The sequence below is a fragment of the Ooceraea biroi genome, chromosome 1 (assembly GCF_003672135.1).
Source record: "Ooceraea biroi isolate clonal line C1 chromosome 1, Obir_v5.4, whole genome shotgun sequence".
In the NCBI taxonomy this organism is placed as follows: Eukaryota; Metazoa; Arthropoda; class Insecta; order Hymenoptera; family Formicidae; genus Ooceraea; species Ooceraea biroi.
This window is the reverse complement of record NC_039506.1, coordinates 15,595,168-15,620,260: the sequence shown is the minus strand read 5'-3', so window position 1 is coordinate 15,620,260 and position 25,093 is coordinate 15,595,168. Positions and strand designations below refer to the sequence as shown.

At 46.0% G+C, this 25,093-nt stretch overlaps 3 protein-coding genes across 4 annotated transcripts in view; 1 reads left to right on the top strand and 2 right to left on the bottom strand.

Moving 5' to 3' along the window:
* Nucleotides 1-15: 15 nt before the first annotated feature.
* Nucleotides 16-1,267, bottom strand: LOC113561934 (heat shock protein 27-like). The gene is made up of 3 exons (XM_026969597.1): nt 1,122-1,267; nt 933-1,027; nt 16-404 (listed from the first exon to the last, which is right to left on the bottom strand). Exons 1-3 carry the CDS (start codon nt 1,265-1,267, stop codon nt 154-156), a joined length of 492 nt encoding a protein of 163 aa, XP_026825398.1. The 3' UTR covers nt 16-153.
* Nucleotides 928-2,463, bottom strand: LOC105283973 (brefeldin A-inhibited guanine nucleotide-exchange protein 2). Of its 2 annotated transcripts, none has more exons than XM_020033173.2 (3): nt 2,125-2,463; nt 1,772-1,942; nt 928-1,647 (listed from the first exon to the last, which is right to left on the bottom strand). In XM_020033173.2, exons 2-3 carry the CDS (start codon nt 1,911-1,913, stop codon nt 1,403-1,405), a joined length of 387 nt encoding a protein of 128 aa, XP_019888732.1. In that variant the 5' UTR covers nt 1,914-1,942; nt 2,125-2,463; the 3' UTR covers nt 928-1,402. The 2 variants fall into 2 exon arrangements, with proteins under 2 accessions (XP_019888732.1, XP_019888733.1); XM_020033174.2 differs by having other exon boundaries at nt 1,020-1,647; nt 1,784-1,942; nt 2,125-2,456.
* Nucleotides 2,464-2,864: 401 nt separating this feature from the next.
* The window catches only part of LOC105283971 (eukaryotic translation initiation factor 5B), a 40,301-nt gene continuing 18,072 nt past the window's right edge, over nt 2,865-25,093 (top strand). The window contains exons 1-14 of the mRNA XM_011347135.3: nt 2,865-3,227; nt 4,132-4,487; nt 4,617-4,821; nt 4,892-5,224; nt 5,317-5,529; nt 5,823-6,259; nt 6,342-6,559; nt 6,743-6,945; nt 7,028-7,293; nt 7,634-7,715; nt 7,854-8,035; nt 18,918-18,994; nt 19,301-19,508; nt 19,651-19,746. Of these exons, the coding sequence (XP_011345437.1) occupies nt 3,194-3,227; nt 4,132-4,487; nt 4,617-4,821; nt 4,892-5,224; nt 5,317-5,529; nt 5,823-6,259; nt 6,342-6,559; nt 6,743-6,945; nt 7,028-7,293; nt 7,634-7,715; nt 7,854-8,035; nt 18,918-18,994; nt 19,301-19,508; nt 19,651-19,746 (2,910 nt within the window). The 5' untranslated portion in view covers nt 2,865-3,193. The remainder of the gene's footprint in view (nt 3,228-4,131; nt 4,488-4,616; nt 4,822-4,891; nt 5,225-5,316; nt 5,530-5,822; nt 6,260-6,341; nt 6,560-6,742; nt 6,946-7,027; nt 7,294-7,633; nt 7,716-7,853; nt 8,036-18,917; nt 18,995-19,300; nt 19,509-19,650; nt 19,747-25,093) is intronic.

Sequence of the window (25,093 nt, the reverse complement as noted above, 5' to 3'; positions counted from 1 at the left end):
ATTTAAAGACTTTTATCTTATATATTTACAAAATTTTATTAAACTTAATGATTTTCAGCAATACATGTAAAATACGTATATAACTTGTACGTATGTATAATAACGTTACATGTACGTGAATAATCAATAGGCTAATAATTTTACAAAGCTCATTTATTTTTTATCCCCTTGTTTTATTTCTGGATCGTCTTCTACGGCGGATTTCCCGGTATGTTCAATATTAATCACTCTTTCTTTCCTGGCTTCTTCAGCTTCAGGCTTTCTTGGTGCAGTGATCGTAAGCACACCATCCAACGAGAGAGTACTCGTTAACTTCTCTGAATCACATTGCTCTGGAACCATGTATTTCCTGATAAAATGTCTAGAAATCGAGCCATGCTCATCTTTTTTTTCCTCATGCTTTCCTGTAATCAAAACAGAAACGTAATTGTAGCACACTTGTATATTTATAATTATTATTGTAGAGTAATTACGTTAAAAGGAGAGAAAACATTGAAATAATTTACACGATAGCATAAAAATATTGTTGAGTAAAATTTGGACATGCGCTTGCAGGTCAATCGATAAGACGCATATGATTCTTGAACACGCAAGAGCAGGTGAGATCGAATTGCATCAGCCGGTTTTGTCATCATAGATACGCGCGTTTGTTATTATAACATGTCATGATAAAATTGAAAAATCATACTAAATATATTTATAAATTTCTATTCTCTCTCTCTCTCTCTCTCTCTCTCTCTCTCTCTCTCTCTTTTATTTTCCAACAATATTTCTCCGTCTTCGTCTACGTTTTCAATAATAATTTACGTGAAACGAGAACGATGCAATTTTTCATCAAATAACGGACTCGACTGAATCTTTGCATGAAAAAAAGTTTCAACATATAAATGTTTAAAATTATGTGAGATTTTGCGTTTTGAAGCAGAACTTACCTTCCACGACGACGAAATCATCCAACACTTTGACAGTGATCTCATCGGGTTCGAATTGTTGCACGTCGAGGCACACGTGAATTGTTCTTGTCGTTCTTCACGACGGACCATCCGTTCTCGCAGTCGCGCTGAAACTCGCGCACAAACTCGTTCTATGATCGCAAGTTTTCGGTAATTGCCCTCTCGAACGGAAATCTTCGGTCGAAGAACGAAGGCTCGAAGAAATGCGTGGGATTGATGGCGAATCGCTGATCCATCAAACGATGCGGACGTTCCAGGGTTTCCCACCAGTGGGAGAATAATTTTGGTATCAACGTTGCTCTGTATCTGCTCATTTTGCCTCTGAACTCACGAAGATCTCACTTTATATTCGTAGAGTGAATTCACACTAGATCGAGATGTGCAGCGTGATGCAAGACCCAAACAATCCCACTTGCAGCTTCTGCGTCGTATCCCCTCAGCAGTTGCTTCTACACTGACGCGACACACGCCGGTAGAAGCTTATATATAGGCGCACTATATAGTTGCTGTAGCACGTAGATGTAGACACACTCCTCGTCCTCGTACAAATTATTATCTATGGCAGTTCTTAACATGCTCTTCTTGCAGAACTCCATCTGTATGTGCATGAATTGTATTTCCTTTACTGGCGCGTCCTCACTCGTAATTTCCGCGTCTTTAGTCTCGTTTGAAAAGTCCTGTGCATACAGCTTATCTACGCATTATATAATAACAACGATAGAATTAGTATGATGCGTTTACAATTCTATGTGGTAACTGAGCTGGAGAAAAAACGTACAGTGACATTCTCTCGAGGCAGGCACAAAAATGAAACTCACTAATAATCTTACCGGTCATGGAAAAGGCCAGCTTGACAACAGATTCATCACGATTGCTAGCCGCGCGATGGAAAACGCTCCCAAAAATGTTCTTACAATCGGATCTAATATTTGGCGCTTGCGAATAAACAATCTGCGCCATGCATCTCACAATATCTCTACACAGACGATCTGAATCACATTAAATCAAATTAAATTTCAATCAAACAATAGTTAGATTATGCAAAATTATAAATACAATGCTTAACTTTATAAAGAACGTTCTACATGGATATATAACATATCGGATTACTCGATTACAACTACAAAATTAAATAAAGGTAAAATTAATTTATAGAATAAAATTACATTACCTGTTCTTCATGATGTGCTCGAACGGTCTGAGCAAGTCTTTCTTATCATAATTAAATATATCACAGGACGGATATTAACGATATTCGTCCTGTGACATCACGTGCACGATATTTGTCCTAAACTAAAATGGCGTCGTCTTCTTCTTCGTAGTATTTAATGGCACCCGATCCCTTGCAGGTTCGATATGGCCAATTGCGAAAATGAATTAAAAACAAAATACGAAATACGGAATAACTAGTTGAGAAAAAAACTCGGGACAATCATTGTACACCTGACGACTGTCCCCTTCGGAATTCACTAAAATGGCGTGACAGTGACAGTATTTCTTATACCTTAAATCATTCAATAACATAGAAGGGAAACTACTGATGGAATTTCGTCTCTTCTTTTGAATAGAATTTCGCTTTTCTAAGCGAAACCGTGATCCAACAAACGTTTTAATTAGTTTATTCGGAAACAACAAACGATTCCGCATCGATTAAGCCTATTTTGAAACAAAAATAGTAATTTACCGGCTATCTTGACATTACAAATTGTTTTCGTATTTACATAGAAAATATTGTCTAACAAATGTTTTAATTAATCTAACAATCAACAACAAACCACTAACAAACGATTCGTATAAACAAAACTGTCGAAGTTGTCCGGCTAACTTTATTGAGGTATCTTCTAGAGCTTGTAGAAACTATTTTCAAATATCTCTAGGAAACTGCAATTGGTGACATTACCGCCCCATGTTACACCTTTTGTAACCAGCTCTCGCATAAAACACTAGAAACCCGTAGTTGCGTGCGTGCGTGCCAGAGTGCCAGCTGTATACCGTCCCGTTTTTGCCCGTTTTCGAGGCCGGGTGTCACGGAGCGCGCTGGAGAAGTCCCCCAGGCACTTTCAATTCTGCATGACATTTGTTCGCGACGTGGGAACGCCACGCCGACCTCCGTCCCGGAATCAGCGAGCGGTTGAACATCGGTCGACCGGATCGCCGAGATAGTCTGCCGCACCGGAGAGGTAAAGGGGTAAACGAGGAAAGCTGAACGTGTGCGGAACACTTCGCAGCGGCGAGCCAAGATGCAGGAACCTCAGCCGAAGAAGGGGAAAAAAGGTTAGTTTGAACGACGTTCAATGCGTCGAGTCTCCCTCGCGCACTTCACGTCCGCGAATTAAATTAATGTAGCATATGCACGCACCCGCTCGCTCGCTCCGATGTGGCGAACGTCGTCTGCTATAACCTAACCTCGCCGCGCGCGCGAGACACGTTACACGCGGCTCCGAGGACGTTGGAGCGCGCTTCGGCGCCACATACGGCACCGTGACGCTCGATATGTTCGTCGACGTCGACGTCCACTGAATGCGCGATTCAGTGAAATTGCCATAAATTCAGGAGAATTGCCACGAGCCGTTTCGCAATGCGAAGTATATTGTATGATTCATTCTAATAATGTTGCCTGACGTTAGGTAACATTAGAGTTGGAGACATGCGTTAGAGATGCTTTAGAATTATGCGTGAGATCGTTGGAGGGTCTTGGTGAATTTTGGTGAAAATTCTGCGCGAATTAATTGGCCAATCGGTTCGGCTTGTGGCAAGTGACAGTTGCTTCTTCTTCTTGATAGTGAAAGTTGATGACCTTTGAATAGTGTTAGTGATACTTAAAATTCATTAAACGTTTGTAAGGGTGACTGAGAATGTCAACATTTTTTATTTCCTACTGTGACTGTGTAAGTTCTGAGATGTGTATGTGATACTTCATGCTTATGTTGCATATGAAATTATTATTGTATACTTGTAGATGAAAGTTGAATTGCTTTGGACACATTTAATTATTTTATTTTAATTAATTATGTATCAATAAAAATATATCTGATTAAATACAGCAGTACTTTAAGATCGTGATTTATTGTACACTCTATGCATATATATAATAGTGTAGAGTGATAAGTATATGTAACTTTGCAATTTTTTCATTGGCAGTTCACAAAAATAAAATTTCTGGCTTCTCTAAATATAGGAAGGAGAAAGCGCAATGACAGCGATGAGGACATTGAGCAAGTCTTGGCAGAGCTGGCATTGGAGTACTCCGGAGAGAAAACAGTTAAGGACAACAAGGTTGAGAACAAACCTGAATCAACGGAGCAAACGATTGACGACGATGATAAAAAGAAGAAAGGGAAGAAGGATAAGAAAAAGGAAAAAACCGAGAAGAATGACGTCAAAGAGGAAACCGCGGATAATAACGGAACCATAGCTCCAGAATCAAACAATGCCGACATGGACGTTGAAGTTAGCACTGTGAAGACAGCGGCGCAAAAGAAGAAAGAGAAAAAGGAGAGGGAGAAGCAGAAGAAACTAGCTCAGAAGAAGGCGGTAAGCAAACAGTACAATTTACTTATAATTATATATAAATAAATTTCATGCAATTCTCATAGAAATTTATTATTCAATAATCAATACCTTTTGTTATTAACATTCAGCCTTTAATATTTATTACAACAGGAAGCTACTAAGGATGTCACTAAGAAAGAGAATGACGGTGAGGAAACCATGGTAGCAGCCCCTGACGAGAAGAAAAATGATAAACCTGCTGCTGCTGAGAAGAAACAGGACAACGTGGAGGCTGACGGTGACGCTGTTGAACCTGAAGAAAGTTCGAAGAAGAAAAAGAAGAAAGGTGCCAAGGAAGAAGGAGCCAAGGAGAAAGGTAATTTCGTTGATTAAGCAATGCGCTATTTGATCAATTATTCTTCTAACATAGCAGAATTTTCGAACAGCCAAGGGTCCCGGGAAGAAGACCATCGCCGCTATGCAGGAGGCTTTGAGGAAGTTGAAGGAAGAGGAGGAGAGGATGAAGCGCGAGGAGGAGGAAAGGTTACGGCAGGAGGAACTGCGAGAGCAGGCGAGGTTGGAGCAGTTGCGGCTAGAACAGGAACGCAAGGAGAAGAAGAAGCTGAAGGAGAAGCAACGGAAGGAGAGATTGAAGGCGGAGGGAAAGTTCCTGACCACGAAACAGAAGCAGGACAGAGCGAGGGCGCAGGCGATGATCGAGGCGCTTAAAGCTCAGGGTCTCGACTTGCCGGATGTGGGAGACAAAAAGCCTCGGCCAGGTATTTTGGTTGAATGTGCTATGTGCAGCGCATGATCGACATTGATTATCGCTAAACTCAGTTGTACTAACGAATTCTTTGAATCGCTCCAGGAACGCGAATCAGGCCAAATAAACTGAAGCAGCAGATCAGCGTGGAGAAGAAGGACGAAGTAAAGACTGAGGAGGGTGAAACGCCTGCGGCTCAGGTGCAAGTAGAAATCGTGGACGAGCCGGCGAAGGAAGTGAAAGAGAAGAAGGAGGAGGACGACGTCAAGGATTCGTGGGATGCTGATACCACGGAGGACGAACACGAGGAAGAAGAAGGTATCTGTCTGCATGTAGATTGTTCAAATCATATGTTTACGTGAATTATACGAATTATATTTTTAGATGATATATATTACAGATATATTAATCTTATTACTTTTATTAAATACATAATTTTATAAATTCAACGACTACGAGGGTCGTTTGATAAGTCCTTAGAAAATATATAAGATGGCGGTACTAATATCAAACTAACACGATAGCTGACGTATGTATATATTTTCCAAGGACTTATTAAACGACACTCGTATTTCTAAATTTTTAGTGATCGGATTTTTAATTAATTTCAGACAAATCGGATGACGCCCCGAAGACACCCGAGAAGGCGAAAGAACCTGTCGAACAAGTCAAAGTTGAATTAGAGAAAAAGGAATTCTCAGAGAGCGAAACGGAGAGTGAGAGCAGCAGCGAGTCCGAATCCGAGGAGGAGAGCGACGAGGACAGCGAGGTGGAGGATAAGATACCGGATGCCGCGCGGAAGAAGGAACGCGCGCGCGAACGAATCCAGAATCGTCGTATCGAGGCCGAGAAGAAGAAATCCCTGGATAATCTGAGGGCTGCTGTCGTTTGCGTATTGGGCCACGTAGATACCGGCAAAACTAAGATTCTGGACAAGTTGAGGAGGACGAACGTGCAGGACGGGGAAGCCGGCGGTATAACGCAACAGATAGGTGCCACCAACGTGCCGATCGAAGCCATCCAGGAGTCGACGAAGCACGTGAAAGGCGTAAGTATTCGCTTGATACTCAAACTATCGAACAATCTCTGGACATGTTACAACGTGCATCATTTCTTTTTTTTGTTTTTAGTTCGCTGACAAGAAATTTAAAATTCCTGGTCTCTTGATCATAGATACGCCTGGTCACGAATCGTTTAGTAACCTCAGGAGCAGGGGGTCTTCTCTTTGTGATATAGCAATCTTAGTTGTAGATATTATGCACGGATTGGAACCGCAAACCATAGAGAGTATCAATTTGTTGAAGGCGAAGAAGTGCCCCTTCGTCGTCGCCCTCAATAAAATCGACAGGTAATTCTGCGCAGCAGCGGTGATCGATAGATCGACCCTCATGACTATTTTCGTCATTTACTTTCATATTTCACAAGTTAGTCGTGATTGCCTGGAGATATCGCGTTTCAGAGCTGTCCATTACTAAACAATGTACGATTCGTGAAACTGCATTATAAATTTACGGTGTGATCCAATCTTCAGGTTATACGATTGGCAAACCATGAACCGTAAGGACGTCCAAGATATAGTGAAGAATCAGGCACCTAATACTCAGCGGGAATTCGAGAAGCGGACGAAGGACATAATTGTACAGTTTGCCGAGCAAAGTCTGAACGCGGCGATATTTTACGAGAATCCGGATCCTAGGAGTTACGTGTCACTAGTTCCTACTAGCGCCATAACAGGTCAGTATTATTATAATACATTTGAGGCTAGGATGTAGCGTGAGACGCAGCCGTTTTCACACGTCATCGTATCATCGTGCAGGCGAAGGTATGGGCAACCTGTTGGCATTGATAGTTGACGCCTGCCAGGGTCCTCTGGCCAAGAGATTGATGTACAGCGAGGAGCTCCAGGCGACCGTGTTGGAAGTCAAAGCGTTGCCTGGACTCGGCACCACAATAGACTGTATTCTAGTCAACGGTATATTGAGGGAAGGCGATACAGTCATTATCGCTGGTACGGACGGGCCTATCGTAACGCAAATTCGATCGCTTCTCATGCCGCAGCCATTGAAGGAACTGAGAGTCAAGGTAATTTTTCAGACACACGTATTTCGCATGTTGCAAGCGGTGGCATTACGACACATTATTCTTCACATGTTTGGAGAATCTTTACGAAATATAATACTGTTATATATATTTTATATATTATATTCTTGGAGGGAAATTTCTATGGTTATATATGTTGCACTGGGTTGACTGGAAAGTCCATGCGGATTTTTTAAATAAAATTAAATCTTAATACAAAGTTTTGCGTTTGAGCTCTGGTAAAAAAATCTGGACGGACTTTTCAGTCAACTCCCAATATTTGTAAAGGGAGAGATTTTTATAAAATACCTATTAAATTATATACATTTTTCTTACTCTCTAGAACGCGTACATTGAGCATCGTGAAGTTAAGGCCGCTCAGGGAGTGAAAATTGCCGCAAAGGATTTGGAGAAAGCCATTGCCGGTACGTGGTTTATTCTCGAGATCAAGCAGTTTCTTACAATTCTTTATTTCTCATAATAATAATAATAATACAAGTCTTTCAACTTGCTCTTACATCTACTGAACGAAAGCAATGATGCGAGGTCATTTTTATGTACAGGATTAAATATGCAAGTCGCACAAAAACCGGACGAGGTGGACGTCATGAAGGAAGAGATAGCGAAGGAATTGTCGAGTGCCCTTGGAAATATACGTTTGGCCGAGCGAGGAGTCTACGTTCAGGCGTCGACCTTGGGTGCCCTCGAAGCGCTCCTGGACTTCTTGAAGAGTAGCAAGATACCGGTGAGTGCTCGCTTGAAAATGATCTTCTCATTTTGATGCACCCGGCGTTACCTGAAAAATCTCGAAAGAACTATCTCGAAATCGCGCGAGTAGCATTTATTTGGCCGACTATTCGCCTGCGATCGTCAGGTTGAAATGATTTGCGCGTTCGTGTTGCTACATCCGCGACCAACATAATATTCTTATCGGGGAATGTTTTCTTTTTATTCTCGGCAATCGCAAGTTCGCGGAGAGAATACGCGTCGCGTTGCGTGAACAATTATTTGACGCTAAATAACGCAGTCGCGTGCTCTAATCGTCGCTGTTACGCTCTTCGGTTTCTTTCCGAAGAAACGCGATATAAATATAATCATATGATTGTTGCATCATATATTTATTTATCCTGTATCACGCGTGAAAGTAATGATGCCATTATCTATCTAGATATTATTTGATCAGCAACGCTTACGATGCTTGCACAATTTATCTCCGCGTACGTACATGTATAAGTATCGTATACTTAAGTGTACAATGAGTCGCCACACTTTTTAAATATATATCACATCTCGTAATTTCCCTTCGTCTACATGTACCTTCTTCCTCAGCCGAACGAAAGAAACATTTCTCATAAATTACCGCGTAATAGAAGAACAATCGTAATACGCGCATAATACACAAATAAATCCCAAACAAAAAAGACGTGCGTATGTATAAATAAATAAAACGAGCACGTCGACGAGGCTAGATTAGGAGCGGAGAGAAAAAGAGAGTGGAAGAGAGAAAGAGAGGGTCGGGGGGTAAGGGAGAGAGAGAGATCAACGGCGGACAGACAGATAGATCGGTAGCTAGATAGATAGACAGATGGAGAGAGAACAGCAGCAGCAACGAACCACTTCCTTCTTAACAGTTTAGCAGGATACGGCTCATTGGTCGCACACGGTGCTCGTACTCGTGATCCATCGTGCTATCAGCCGCGCTGTCCAACCGTGGGCACGCCTCGCAACCTTCTACAGGGTGTCTTATATTACGCTACGCGCTGACAAAAATTTCGCGCGCCGTGAAATTCGTCCGCGCGCCGCACCTCCGAATTCTCCCGCCCGTTTCGTCGAGCACTGATACTCGAATCTCGTCAAATGATCGAAATCAGCTGTTATTACCATTATTATTATTATTATTATTATTCCTGTTATTACTATTATCACTCCCATTATCATTTTTAATGTTATGCTATTAAGAGTATATATTGTGTACTCGTTCTCTTTCCTACATTATTATCATCGTTTTATTTATTACTTTATTACCGTTATTATTGCTGTGTTATTATTATTGCATAACAACATGCTATTTATCGCGCGGGAGCGATTACGCGAGTTCCCGTCGATAACTCGGTAGTAATCTAACTTCTATCAAAACTCCGTGAACTATTTAGAAACCAAGCGTGTTACGTTAATGCGCGATGACGCGCACACATGGATACACGCACACAGACGCGCCATTTGCGGAATGTGTGATTTATCAGAAGACTATATAGTCGTCGTCGTGTAGCTCGATTCACAAGCGTTAATCGCATCGCATCTTCGCTCGTTTCTGCTGCCGGACAAACTATTGTACATTTACGTAAGATGTATTGCGTGCGCGCGCGAGAGGAGAAGTACGGCAAAAGTGCGCGCGTCCCGTTATCTCGGGACCAAGATATCATTCACAGGCTCCAACGCGCGCTACGCTCAACAACGATCGTAATAGCGGTAGTGATAGCGACGATTTCTCGCAGACATCGCGGGACGTTTCTGCACCAACGCGCTCGCATTTCCCCATTCCGTCCATTCGACGGTCCCGCGACGAGGCCGGCGCGCGACGTTCGTCCAAAAATCGTCCTTTTTTTCCTTCACCTTCTCCCTTTCTCTCCGTTCATTTTTTCTTTATTTTCTTTTCTTATCCGCGACGCCGCGCCGCAACAGAGGCCGGGCGAGAGCGCAAAAAACTTGCCGTCATCTTTCGGCACGAGTGCGAGTAACACACCGTCCGAAACGGCCTTAAGCCTGTCCTTGCTCGGGTTATGAATGGGTTCCCCCCACCGCGCGTCGCGCGTGAGATCACGTGGGCCCCGTGACGTCGGTCATTTCATCGCACGCACACGCGAGACTCGCACGCACGATCCCCCGCCCCCTTCCCTCCTGCCCCTCTTCCCGTCCCGCTTTATACCCTCCCTCCCTCGCAACTTCCTCACGTGCACACAGAGACACGTTTCCACGGCGCGAAAGGGGACGACAAGGGGAGGGTGGAGGAGGGAAGGAGTCGAAGCGGAGTCAAAGTATCGCGCGGTGTGGAGGTTAGTTTGCGAGGGAGGAGGTTGAGAGAGAGGGGGAGGGGGGGGGAGGGTTGACGGGCTAAACTCGAAACACGCGCGCGACGATATGCCTCTCTCTCTCTGTCTCTGTCTCGCTTACGGAACGCCTCGCTTTTGCCAACATGGTGGCTCGCGCGAGCGCGCCCGCGGACGTGTGTAGGCTGGAAAAAAGGAATACGTGATCAACGTACAGGAAACAGCCTACACTCGGCGCGCGGGCACCGTGGGCGGACGGACGGACGGACGGACGGACGATTCAGGAATCGTAGCAGTTTCAGGACGGACGCCGGGATGACGCCGCGAAAAATAGCGAGTGGCGTGCCGGCGCGAAGAAACAGCGCGGATTCCATGTTCGAGGGGAAAAATGTTTTAGGCGTTGCAAAATCTTCGAGAAATTCGATTATTCGAATTCGTTCGATCCGTATCGCCAGATGCGTAACAGAAGTGGAACTTTATCGCTGCTCTCTCGATTATAATCTGGGTTATCTCTGATTGCTGCATCACATAATTCGTCATGAATTACTCACCGCCATTAAGTATTAATTAAGCAATACGATATTGAGCATCACGCAATCAAAGTATTAGGGGTGTGATTTAGTTTTGAGGGTTTTTTTTGCTCAAAAAACGCATGTATTTAAATATGATAATGAATGAATACCTTAATCAAAATATTTTCCTTCCTTTTCTATAACTTTTTCCCATCTTTCTGGCAACAGATGGATTCCGCCACGATAAAATCACTCTTCTTTTCAGTTGATCCATTCGTCGACGAATTTTCGCACTTCTTCCAAATTATGAAAGTGTGTATCCTCTAAAGCGTGTTGCATCCACCGGAACAAATAATAATCGCATGGAGCAATGTCCGGAGAATACGCGGGGTGCGGTAAGACTTGCCATTCAAGCTCTAATAGTGTTTTTTTCACTGATAACGCAACGTCAGGTCGAGCGTTGTCACGAAGAAGAATCACTTTCCGTCCTTTACTCGCAATTGGTGGTCGTTTTTCGTCCAATGCTTGCTTCAACTTGTACAATTGGTGTCGATAACGATCAGCCGTGACAGCCTCATGCGGATTTAACAGCTCATAGTACACTATCCCACCAAATACGGAGCATTACTTTTCAACCGTGAATATTGCGTCTCGGAGTGGATGTTGATGGTTCGCCTGGATCCACCCATGATTTTCTGCGTTTCGGATTATCAAAATAGATCCACTTTTCATCCCCAGTAACAATCCGAGACAAAAGACTCTTCTTTTTTTGCCTGCCGATCAACGAAATGCAAATGTTCAAATGGCACTTTCCGATAACTGATGTCGAACCCATTTCCCTTCTTTCTGAATTTTTCCCATTTCAAGTAAATGTTTGGTAACTGTTGTACGATCAACATTTAATGCTCTGGCAAGTTCTAAAGTGGATTGTGTTGGATTTTCGTCCAATAATGCTTGGAAATCTGCATTTTCAAGCTTTCTTGGTTGTCCCGAGCGTTCTTTGTCCTTCACATCAGTATCACCACTTTTAAAGCGTCTAAACCAGTATTCACACGTCTTAATTATGGGGCAGAATCACCATAAGTTTCCACAAGAATTCTATAACCGTCAGCCGCAGTTTTCTTTTGATTAAAAAACAAAAGCAACGCATGTCGAAAATGCTGTTTCGGAAGTTGCATTTTTACGATGATATAAACACGACTGTTATTGCATCTATTGCTATAATGCTACTAAATGTCATGAATAATGTCAACACTGTAAGAAAGAACAGTTATCGGAAACAGCTATTGGAACAAACTGACACTACAGCCATCTGTTGCAAAACCCTCAAAACTAAATCACACCCCTAATATTAACAAAATATGTTACGAATCAAGCTGTTCTCATTAATTTACTCGAAAGACTATCCGCGAATATCTGCAACATGTCGGAGGTATGATTCAGTATTGGGAGCGTCGGGAGATATTGAATTACGAGTCTCGCCGCGAGATTCGAGCCATTCGCCGGTATCCGTTACACCCCGCCAACGTGCATGATTCTTTCCGCGTTATATCCCTCGAATGTGTATAAAAAGCGCGGTGCAGAACGGTGTTGCACACATCGCACGGCCGTTACGACCGCCGCGACAACGGGAAGACATAACTTTTAAATTCAACGACTGGCATAAAGGCGGATCAATATGAGGCGGTCTTTAGGTCAAGAATGCCCGGTGACCATGAAGATGTTTTTCAAGGCACTGCCTCAAATGTAAACGACTCCGGGCTATTATTACGAGTCGTACGTATCCGCGCGCGCGCGCGGACGCATGTCGCGCAATTAAACGACGCGCGCGCGGCGCGGCGCGAGCGATCGGTGCACAATGGCGTCGTTGAATTAACGATTCTTATCGGGCGCGTCTTCCCGTCCTCGTCCCGTTTAGGCAAACGGGATCGGTACATGTGGCTTAATCGGGACGCGCGATACGCTCTTCTCGGAACCTGCAGCGCATGCGCGTGATCGACGATTATAGGCATGCTCGCTCGCGCGCGAGCAGGTAGATGCACGTGTGCGCGCGCGCAGCTTGTAATAACAATCGAAAGCAACAATTCGGCCACTCAAGCCGCCCGGGCGATCGAGACTTTCGCGAAGCAGATCACATCGGCGCGTTTATTACCGAAATCGGTTACGCGTCAGCCGTTACGTAACGGCTGATGTCGAGCTGTAGCGGATCGTTTGATATCGTTTTTCGAAACTGCGTATGTGCCGTCGGAATATCGGCGGTGTCAATGATTAATATTGATTATCGGCGCGCGCTCGCGCGCAATTGGGCCGCGTGTTCTCCGCATTTGCAGAATCCGTAATTGGCACAAGCGCGGTCAATATTGTTCTCGGAATCGTGTAATTTACCACCGTGAATATTATCGCGTAATATCGTAGTTATATCGATTATCGCGAGGTCGTTATTAATTTGCACAACGATACGGTAATCTGCGTTCTAATTAGTATCATCCGATTTCTTTTGAGATTTCAGCAGAACATGTTTTCAACGTATTCCAAGTCTTATTGTTAGAAAATATTATTTAATAATGCTTTTATGAATTTTATTATTTTACTTTTATGAAACTATTATTTATGATCATTTTTATTATTATTTTTCTTATTATTGAATTATTATTATCTGCATTTTAGATAATAATAATTGAAATTATTAATATCCTTTCTCTTTATTAATATATATTATTCAAAAGATTCTTATTGATATTCATAAAAAATTAGATTGCTTTTCGTGCATCATTCTCCTGTACATCCGTCGTTGGCGTGGTTGCATTTATTTGGTACGTTTTCTTAAAAAGCGCGTATCCAGCCGGAGCGGCAGGCCGCCACGTTCTCGACTCCGTTTCAATGCGAACACAACAGGAAAAGATGGTTCGCTTCCTCGCATTGTTTCTGAACGCCCGGCACGACAGTGGTTTCTTACACGCCAGTTATCCATTAAGAAGCGGGTTCCCTCGAAACGAGACTAATGCATTTTCATAAACCGTCACGATACCTATCGTTCTTGTCTAACAAATTACACAATCCGTAATTAGGATTTCCGCTCCGCCGGCGACGACCGGATTTTCGTTCGTTCTCTCCCTCAAACTATCTAGGCGAAATCCGATCATTTGAATTCGTCGTCGTTGTCATTACCGTCATCATCACGTTATCATTACGAATATCTTACAAGTGCTTGGAGGTTCCGGATTAAGGAGCTTTGGGATTTTTTTCTTCAACTAAAACAGCGGCATACAAAGAGCATCTTGCCGTATGCACGATGCCGGCGACAACGTATCGTTGTTCCCTTAAAAGAAACTATACTCTCATAGAACTTCAGAAACCGAGGTTTCGAGTATCCCGGGAAGCGGCGAGATTCTCGCAATTTCGGCACAGTGGAAAGACTTCGTCTTTTCGAAAAGCCCGGCACCGTTCCGAAATTTCGCAGCATCCGGTCGGTCAGTTTCGGAAGCGGCCTCGGGCTACCCGCGTACGCTCGTTCGGCGTTCACGGGCGGACGGAAGCGTGTAGCTCGCTCTTCCGCGCGGCGGTGCGGTGCGGTGCAGCAGGAAAAGATGGCTCGTTTCCTCGCATTGTTTCTAACCGCGGCATATGAGTGCGCGCGCGCTGCATATACCGGGGACATGGGAGCGGATGCGGGGCGCGGACGCGCGCCGCGTCCGTGCACGCTCCGGCGCGTCGCGCGAGCACGTTTTTCACGGGGCGATCAGGAAAAAGAGCCGGCGGATTGAACGTCGTTAGAGCGTCATGCGGATTTCGGTTAAAATCCGCCGGAAGCGCTAACCCGACGGATCATACCGTCGGATGTGTCGAAAAACCCGGATGTCCTTTCAGTCGCAATTCCGGCGAAAATCTCTCGGCTAATCCGGAAACGCCCTTTTCTCCGACGAAGGCTGTCAAAGGGAATTTGAATTTAATTTATTATTTTCTCAACACATTTCATTGTTTCCGGCATCGCTTTGTCCTTATGATGCCGTAACGAGTCTTAAAATCTAGAAAATCTGACGAAATAAATCTGAAATTGCCCTCTCTTTCTCTCGCTCTCCCTCGCTTTCTCTTGTTCTCCCGGTACTGTCGCGCCTGATCATAAGAGACCTAGCAAAAACGTTGCGCGTTACCGAATTCGAAACAGGTGCACGTGCGCCTCTTCGTCCTTCGGTGACGCTGATCATAGCGCGAGCGAGCGCGCATTCGCGCGCGCTCGTACGGACAGGATATGCAGGAGGAGCGGAACGGGAGGCGAGTTTAATAAATTAGCGTTTCCTTCTTCGGCAAGCGTGCCGCAGTTACGACGAGAGGCTAAAGAGGATCCGTGCCCCGACGGCTGGTTTTAAATGCCGGAAGCGCACCCCTCCCGCCTCTTTGCCCCCGATCCTCCCTTCTCCCGAGCCCTCCTCTCGTGCCTCGCTGCCAGAGGCCCCCTCGTCCCGCTTCCTCGCCGTCTCGCTCTTCCACCCAACTTCCTCCCGCTTGTACCAGCGGCGGCGGCGTTTCTTTCGCTGGCAACATCTGCCGTGTCCGCCTTTTCTCGTCGTGCTAGATCTCTTTCTCTCTTTCCCCCTCTCTCTTTCTCTCTTTTTCCCTGCGTGCTTCGTCCCTCCTCTCCTCTTTTCTCCCGTACCCGCTGAGTTCTTTTTCACTGCAGCACCTCTCTTCTCTTCAGCCCTGTACTCTTCTCCTCCTCCTCTTCCCTTCCCCTCCCCCCCCCTCTCTCTCTCTCTCGTCCTCCTTCAGGAGCATCCGTTCCTCTGGAGTGAAGTTATCGTCAACTCGCGCCATGGCTCGCCACGAATTTCGATGGTGCGCGCTGAGGAACGCCGTGAAGTTGCTGTCGTAAAGTTCCCGATGAACAGTCGGTCCGTATGCAACTTCAAGAGTGGCGATGATTATGTAGAGTCTAGATGTCATACGCCGCTCAAAGAAGCATATATAACAACCGGAAAGAATAACTATAGGAAAATTAGTTAAAGTTATTACAAGTTGTTAGCGATTTGACGGTAATCGGTGACAATTTAATAAGATTTTGCCATCGTTAACAACGAATATCGCCGAGTAATGCGCGCGAGCATTAATATCCATTAATGTACAACTTCTTCTTCTTCATCACTCTTCATTTCTTGATTTTATAGCCTTTGATACACTCACTTAAAGCTAGACTAAATAAAGTAAAATTCGACGCAAAAGTCGAATCAAAGGTTTTGACCGACTCGCAGAACCGATGAATTGACGGTGTATCTTGTGTCACGATCGGAATGCGACGTGCACCGGATGTTCTAAAACATGTTTATCTCAGATAGTCTTCGGGAACGTATCATCTTCTGCTCGTTCATTCGTCCGACCGTTCGTTCGTTCGTTCGTTTGTCTCGTGTCTTCCACCTTTCCCCGTCCGTCTTCTTACTTATATCAACTCGAGAATTGGCCCGTAAATAGGAGCTACCATGCGCACGGTCTGTATACCTGCGAGAGAGTAATTATCGTTGCAATTGAGAAGGATGCGATTTGAGAGTTGAGAGCGCGAAATGAGAGAGAGAGAAATGCGTATTTAAAGTTCGTTATAAAATCTTTATGTACTTTAAAATATTAATAAATTCTGTGAGAATTTCAATATTTATGAAAGAAACGGAGAAAAAAATTACTCCGGTGAAAGGAGAGAACGATCCGCACAATTAAGTTTCAAATTAATTTATAGGAAATTTATAAAAATTTCGATACATTTAATTTTTGAGATTCGATATTGACGTATCTGCTAATAATTATCATAAAAATGTAAATCTAAATACAAAACGCGAATGTATTATATAATATCATTGAACCTTTCACGGGAGTCTAAAAAATATTTTGTATTTTCCAACCGTAATGGATCAGCGAGAAACGTTCGACCTGGACATTCAACATTTCCTAGCATTACACTTGTATTCACGCTAGAGAGGTATAACGCATTTAAACTCGGTTGCGATTCTTAACCGAACGCGGCGATTAATCCCGTTTATCGAGAGCATCGCGTCGCAGACATTGACCGCATTGGCGGATAACTGATATCCGTTTCGCAACCGGAAAACAGACTCGCGAGCGTAATCACGGCCGAGGATCACGAGCTCGTCTTGCTGCTGATGATTGAAGAGGCGGAGTGTAATGCCGCGTGTTGCGCTGTAATCCGACAGTTATCGGAAATAAGCTCGTGCACGTACGCGTTTCTTAATTAATCGCCCCTTTAAATCTAGTTCATCGGGAGACTATATTTACTCACAATTAAATGGGAGAGAAGTCCCAAGCGTGAAAAATCTACACCGCGCAATCTCGCTGCGTCATTAAATATAATGAAACCTAATTATTAATAGCGAGAATGAAACCAACCCAACTATGTAAATGATACCGACAAAAAAAAAACGCGTTCGATCATCTCCTCCTCTGCATTGTAGTCGCCATTTTACTTATTTACCTTATGTTTACGTACATTTATATTTCTAAACCTTTAATTCAGCTTTTAACATCATAATTATGCGCTCGTCATACTAAAATTATTATTATCAAGTTTTTCATTATTATTATTATTAATTCGCGGTCTAGGGAATTAATTTCTTGTGCACAGAAAGAGACCATCTTCCTCCCGGATTTAACGAGAAACGCCTCGGACACGCGGATTCTTCGACGGATTTGTCCTTCCCGAGAGGATATCTCCCGGTGGATCAGACGCAGATCTGGTTCCGCGTATCCCGCGACGTTACTACGGTACGCGCTCGTTCTGCCGGTCGTGCCGGTATTAATTCCGGCCGCGGTGCAGACCGCGCCACCGCTTCTCGGCCGCGAAGCGGCTTTTCTTGGTAAAGCCGCGAAACGGCTCGTTTGTAGGCGCATCATCGTCGCGCGTTTATTTCAACGGCGTCGCGTCGCGTCTCGCGTGTCGCTCGCGCGGACGCTTTCCGTCCGAATCTGGCCGGCGTGCATGCGTCACTGGTTATTTTTGCCTAGTCGTACGTGTATGTGTACGTGCAACACATACATGTGCACGCAGCCCGCGTGTGTACGCGGAGGGACCCGCGGGACCCGTGATCTCGATGGCGACGATTCCAGGGATCCGCCGTCCCGCGACCGGTGATTTGCACGCGTTGCGAAATCGAGCGCCGCGCTCCATCCGCTCCATCCGCCGGCGCGTTGGCCATATGGGCGGATTGTTCATTCATTGAAAACGCAGCGCGTCGCTCTGCATCGGAGTCGTTATTTTATTTATTTGTTTTATTTGATGTTTATGTGTTTATTAATTGGATTTCGATGATGATGATCGTGTGCTTGTTATTCAAAAATAATTCCTGAGTTTACAATTTTTTATTTTAACGATGATTATGCTCGATATTTGCAAATAATGTTAGTTGTCGACAATGGGAATGATTTGAGCCGATAATATTCACAGGTTCAATACTGTCGTGAGGTTGTCATTATCAATTACTGTAATTTGTTATTGTAAACCGGACACGACGTTCTGCGACGAAGGCAAAGGCCGAAAACAAAGAGCACCCTGTCAGAAATGATCAGAACCGATTGCGACTCGCGAGGTATCGCGTGTTCGACCGACCGCGCTCACTCGCGTCTCCCTCGTTCATCGTCCAGGCAAATGGATTGCCGGGGGTTTTTTGCGCTTCCGCGTGGTCACGCGTGACCAATATCAGTGTCGATGAAAAGTTACATTGTCCGCAAGAACTGGTTCGGGTTAAGCAGATGACAAGCGCAAACCGCGACACCGGGCCGTTAGATTGTTACCGCAATCATTACTCGCTCTCCCCGCTTCTCCCCTTGCCCCTTCCGCTCCCCCCCGCTCGCGTTTATGTAACAATGCGCGAAATAACGTAATGCAAGAAACTGTGTAATAACGCTGCTTGCCAAGATGACAGCCGTTATTGCACGCGGTTATGCGAAATCGGAGCGACTTGCTTGCGTAACGACGAGCCGCGCTCGCTCGCGATCGCTGTCTAGTGCACATCTTTCTTGCGTTCAACGATCTCTCGCTCGCTAAGGATATTTCTGTCTTTTTTCTCCGCAGTACTCCGGGATTCGTATTGGACCGGTCGTCAAGAAAGACGTCATGAAAGCGTCCATCATGTTGGAGCACGATAGCCAGTGAGTAGACCTTGATTATCATTTAGTAATAGTGTAGATGGTCGCCACTTCGTTATGTTCCTTCAAGTCTTTCCTTGGGCGCGCTGCCAGAGTAAAGATTTGTTCATATCCAAAAATTGACAAACGTTTCTCGTTTCCTTTCGCACGTTCGGTACAAAATCGGGACACGAAGTTCCAGCAACTTGATTCTAATTGTCTACTTATCAGTTATGACTAATCATTAAACTGACCGCTGATCTTTTCTATCGAATGAGAGCGACGAGGCTTCTGATGATCAGTGATCAGTCGTGATTAACTCTCCCGCAGGTACGCGACGATCCTCGCGTTCGACGTAAAAATCGAGAGGGACGCGCAGGAGCTGGCGGACTCGCTGGGCGTGAAGATCTTCCAGGCGGACATCATTTACCACCTGTTCGACAAATTCACCGCCTACAGGGAGGAACTGAAGCAGCGCAAGCGGGACGAGAACAAGCACATCGCCGTGTTCCCGTGCAAGCTGAAGATCCTGCCGCAGGTGAGCGAGTGATGCGATGCGCCCTCGCCTCGAAGAGGGCAGGGGTGAAAAGGCGCAGGATAAACAAGCGGGATTTACGCCGGTACGATGTCCTAACTCTGTGCAGCTGTCTCAATGGTGGATTCTACCGTTCGTGTTTCAGTACGTATTCAACTCGAGGGACCCGATCGTGATCGGCGTGATGGTCGAGGCTGGAATCGTCAAGGAAGGAACGCCGATCTGCGTCCCGAGCAAAGACGTGAGTCGACTTAACGTTCTTCTTTTTCTTCTTCCTCCTCCTCTTCTTCTCGTCCTTCTTCTTCTTCCTCTGCCTCTTCGTCTTCTGGAACCCTATCGTGGATGGCGACGAACGCCTCTCTCTCTTTCTGCATGTCGCTCGCCTGTTATCGGCGTGTACTGGTGGCTATCGCCGGGCAGATCGATAACTTTCATGTCGCGCGAGCGACGCGTCAGCAGTGTTTTCCTCGATGATTCGATATTAAGGCAGTAAAAAAATCCCGTCTCCGACGAGATACGCCGACGTAAGATGAACGATGCTCTTGACGTCCGTACGTGTCTATTTGTTTTATCTTCTTTAATGTTGGATTGATCCCACTTGGGGAGCAGCAGGCCAAGCAACATTAGAAAACATTGTAACCGGCAACCGCCTTGAAGCTCCTTAAAAAATATTGAAAAATAGCGTCACGTTACTTTTTATTGAACGAATGCGATGTCGCGCGAGTGCTCATGAAGTATTTCCATCATCCTTCACGGTATACACGGCATAAACACCGGCGAGGTCTTTGCGTGCAAAACCGGCGCCTCTTGTCAGGCGGCGCGCGTACCAAAAATAACCACGTCGGGCCATGTAATCGCAGTGGCCGGAGAGATTAATAAAATTTACGCCGAAGGCCCGCGGCGAAAATTGAATCCGCGCGCTCACGACGGAGGGATGAATGGAAGAGAGCGAGAAAACGGGACGGGAACGAGACGGAGGCACGCAAGCGTATGCGAGACGGCGGCGGCGGCGGCGATCAGGCGGAGTCGCGACCGGACCGGACCGGACCGAAGCGAAGCGGAGCGGTGCGGAGAGCGGTAACCGAGAACTATCGGCGCGCGCGTAGGTGAACTCGTTCGGCGGAAATACGGCGATTCAGTTGGCCGATCGATCGTGTCGATCGAGCAGGCGGACGTATAAACCGCTCCGGGCCGACCGACCGACCGACCGGCATTCTCGGTCTCGCTCTCTCGCTCCCGTAGGTGGATCCGATCGAACGACCGGCCGATCGAAGAGAGTCCAGTCTCTCTCTCTCCCTCTCTCTCATTCTCTCCCGGTTTTGCGGTCTCCCTCCTTTCCTCTCTCTGTCCCGTTCTCTCCCGTGGGAGGAACCGGGTGGGTAGGTAGCAGCCGGCCTCTCCGGCCTCGCCTTACGCGGTAGCGCGCGCGCGAAACGTTGCAGGTTGCTGCCTAGCCTCGGGACGCCCGTAGGCGTCGCGATGCCATTAGCGGCACGCAAATTCCCGGCGTATCAAAAATCCGAAATGTATATATTCTCCCACTGGTGCGCGCGCGCTTGGCGCACCCACGCGCGGCGCGATCGATGATTTAGCGCGCGGCTCTGTCACCGCTTCGCCCCGCTCCTCTTGGCTCTTTCACTATGAACGACTTTTTTCTGCTTCCCCGCGAATTGTTTGTCTGAAAAAGCCTCCGAGTGCCGCTCGGGGGTTTCCCGAGATCTGCTTTGTCTCCGAGATGATGTTGAAGTCCTCGAGAACTTCATTTCTTTGCATGGCTTCTTTTAAATTTAGGGAATTTAAGAGATTGCCTTTATAAATGCATTGCGTTGCGATATAAAAGTTAAAACACGATGGAAGTACACTAACTACATAAAAATCGCCGTTCTCTTTTCTTTACAAAATGTCCAAATTAAGGATTTAAAAAAAAAGTCTCTCGAATTATCGAAATATAATCGACGCCGAGATTTAACTCCCACACTATTCGAAAGAAGCAATTACTATTCTTTATTTTACTATTCTATTCGTATTACTTGTGAGCGAGTCGCCGAGTTTTCCATCGCCACCGAAAAAAATATCGGGTGCCTCGGCTCGTGAAAAATCGCGATTCGTACGTGAGACCGAGAGACTCTTGGGATCCTTCGCACGAAAGGGAGGCGACGTACATTCCGGGCCCTTGCGCGTAGAAAGCAGCTCCGACCACGTATCCGGGCCCACGCGGTACTTCCCGCGGGCCTGCGGGGGCTCGCGCCGCGAAACTTTGTGTCGTCGGGCCTCTCGGCGATGTTTCTCAACCGTTTTCTGGCTCGAACACTTCCACCCGGCGTGCCAACGCTCCGCCGACAGGATGAATTCGCGATGAATCCACGGTGATTTTCCACAACGTTTCTCTCCACGCACGATCTCCATTCCGCCGTCCTTCGTAGCAAGAGATTCCGAATGGGCTCGCTTGTTTTTCCACGTGGGCCTGTAGGACGTGCCCACGGTATCGACAAATGGCGGGATCGCTTTTGCGAGAATTTGACTTTTTACGATCCTGTCGTGGATCGGAGCGACTCGTGTCCTTCGCGACTCTCAGTAATCTCTAAATCGTTTAATTTTGTCTCATTTCTTTGCATTGAGTTGTTTGATTTATTATTAATTTGATTTTTCGTTCTCCGGATGTGACATCAGCGAGACCTGACGAGACGCTTAAGGATCGCATCCAACTGCTGCGGTTATTAAGAAAACATTTTGGGATTTCTTTACGTGATTACTGCGCGAATCACGCGGTGGTGAAAGTATTCAGGTATCTCTATCCTCTCCAGCGTTTTTCTTTGAGGGTAAGTATACATACTTCAAGGGTGAAGCTTTACACACACATCCCTTTGGAATATCCTCTACACCAAACCTTTCCTCGACCCTTATTTCAGGCTTAAGAAACGGAATCGGCTCATGTGCCTAATTCCAGTACAAAGCCCTCGATTGCACACGTCGTTCAGTGTTCCTCATGCCTAGCAACGACCCCAGATGGAAAACGGATGGAAGTAGTTTCGCAAACAAAGCGACTCGGGGCGGAAAACTCTCCGGATTTGCCGTGAAAGTTACTTCCGCCCGAGCCGCGTCCAATCGACGTGGTCGTCAGATACGCGTTTCCCTGACGACGGGGATGACCCGACGATGATCCCGGGCGTCGGCCGAGTCTCACGAAACTCCGGTTAGCGCAGGTCAGTTTGTTGGCCGGGACTCTTTGTCGGACAACCGGATGTGCGTCGATGGCGGCGGTAGAGCGCGCGATATCGCGCCCGGGAAAGGAAGCGGACCCCGCGGCTTTTACGGGCGGAAGAGGACGGAGCCGCGACGTGAGCTCGCAAGCGCCGAGCGGATTTCAGCTCGGGACACATCTGGCCACCGCGCCTCGCACCCGCGATCTGCGTGCCAATTTTGACGACGTCGTCGTAGCTTCACACTTCACGTTGTGTAACGACCTCGCGACGCTGCCTTGTCGTTATTCACGTTATTTTTTTTATTTTTTTTCTCTTGACGACGTCATCGTAGAAGATATACTTAATGATGAGGGCTGGACGACACGTTCGACTTTTCGGAAAAGCTCATTTTCACTGCTAACATATTAAGGGGGGAGCCTGCTTTAGAACGCTGAAAATAAGGTATATTTTACGAATTGTTTTTGGAGAAACTATACAGCGGATCATTATAAAACTTTTATGCATTTATTAGTACATGTTTAAAGATAAAAAAAATTATTTTTTGATTTGAATATATCGCTTGTAGAGGTCGTCCTGGAGAAATCTTAGTGCGGCCGCGTCGCCGGCATTGCAAATTGGTGAGCATTCTCCTGCCTCCAAATTTCGTCTAAACTGAAAAATTGAAATATGTTCTCGTTATTTATGAATTCCCATCGTCGATGAACCAAAGAGAGAAGAAAAAAGTTGAAAAGTGTCAAAATGGTGGAGCTTAGAACACAAAAGTACGATTTTTAGGCAAAGTTTTTGAACTTTTTCATGCAAAAATAATTGTTTAACTTAATGTTTTTATGAATATTAAAGGTTCATCGACGATGGGAATTCATAAATAACAAGAAAATATTTCAATTTTTCAGTTTGGATGGAATTTGGAGGCGGGAGAATGCTCACCAATTTACAATGCCGGCTGCACTCAGATGCCTCCAGGACGACCTCTACAGGCGATATATTCAAATAAAAAATAATTTTTTTTATCTTTAAACATGTACTAATAAATGCATCAAAGTTTTATAATGATCCGCTGTATAGTTTCTCCAAAAAAATTCGTAAAATTATACCTTATTTTCAACGTTCTAAAGCAGGCTCCCCTCTTAAGAAGAGTCTGTATTTGTGCTCTGCTAGGGGCGCTTGCTTTCAATATTATATTATGTTGTTGTTAATGAAATCATCGTTTGGAGCTGTATCGAGAGACGTACATTAAGATTCGCAGATTTAGTTGGCTCACTCTCAGCATTGCGCGCGCAGAATTGACAGTAATTTTTCACGATGCTTGAATAACTCCGATTGAACGTGCAGAATCTCGTTCGCGCTTTGAGACGTCACGTATCCAGATCGAGATCGGGATCGCGCGCGCGAAACGGATCGTCGATATGACGATCCGCGCCCGTTGACCCCGCCGATTCGCAGGCGCCGTTTCGATTCGCGCGTTTTCCCGTAAACGCGATCGCCTTAACGAGCGCGATATCAATGATGGCGCTAATGAGACTATCGACATCGTTACGTAACGCCTATTACTCTTTCCTTAGAATTTATTTCGTCGCATGTCTATGTGCGTGCGCTTCGCACACTCGTATCACGCACGAAAGAGGCTCTAGCGAACCCCGGGAGGCGCACCGAGAGCCTATCTATTCATCTATCCGCTTCCCCCCTCGCTCGGCTCGTATCGTGCGTTATCGGGCGTACCCGCGCGTCCACACATTCGTATCACATACGCGTCGCGCATACGTGCGCACACGTGCGTACGCGTTGCGCAACGTGTCGGCGGCGGTCTCGATAGAGAGGCGGCTGCTTTAAACGCGGAGCGGAAATCCGGCGGATTCTTTCGGCCGGCCGTTTTCTTTCCCGGTCGTTTCCTTTTTCTCTCCCCCCTCCTCTTCCGTCGCATCCATTTTCCTCTCTTCCCGCCGATCGCTCGTCCGTTTATCCGTTCATTCGTTTATTCATTCGGTGGCGGATTCTGCTCGGCTCGATGACCCGAGAGCATGGTGTCGCGATAGCGCCGAGCTTTTGATGCTCCTTCTCTTCTTCTTCTTCTTCTTGCTCCGTCTCGCTCTCTCTCTCTCTCTCTCTCTCTCTGTACGCCCGCTCCGGGAGTAGATCTCGGCGCGTTTCACGATTGGATGGTCCTGGCGGAAATAAACTCTGCTGCGTGAAGCATCGTCGCTGCTGTGCTGCCGCTGCTTCTTCTTCTTCTTCTTCCTCCTCGCGGTCTTCGCTCCGACTTGTATCGCGCGACTTCTCCATTTTCTTCTGCCTCCTTTATCAGGCCGCCTAAGCGACAAGCAGACCGTCGTCCGCCGGCGCATAATAGGAGAGCGCCAACGATAAAATAGACCTATCGTCAGTTAT

What these genes read in the sequence shown, in the direction of transcription:
- LOC105283973 (XM_020033173.2), bottom strand. Translation starts at nt 1,913, where the DNA reads ATGGCGCAGATTGTTTATTCGCAAGCGCCAAATATTAGATCCGATTGT. An exon ending in CATGACCGGTAAGATTATTA is followed by an intron (nt 1,648 to 1,771) that starts GTGAGTTTCATT and finishes TATAATGCGTAG; the next exon opens with ATAAGCTGTATGCACAGGAC.
- LOC113561934 (XM_026969597.1), bottom strand. Translation starts at nt 1,267, where the DNA reads ATGAGCAGATACAGAGCAACGTTGATACCAAAATTATTCTCCCACTGG. An exon ending in TTCTTCGACCGAAGATTTCC is followed by an intron (nt 1,028 to 1,121) that starts GTTCGAGAGGGC and finishes TCCGTCGTGAAG; the next exon opens with AACGACAAGAACAATTCACG. An exon ending in TGATTTCGTCGTCGTGGAAG is followed by an intron (nt 405 to 932) that starts GTAAGTTCTGCT and finishes TTTTGATTACAG; the next exon opens with GAAAGCATGAGGAAAAAAAA.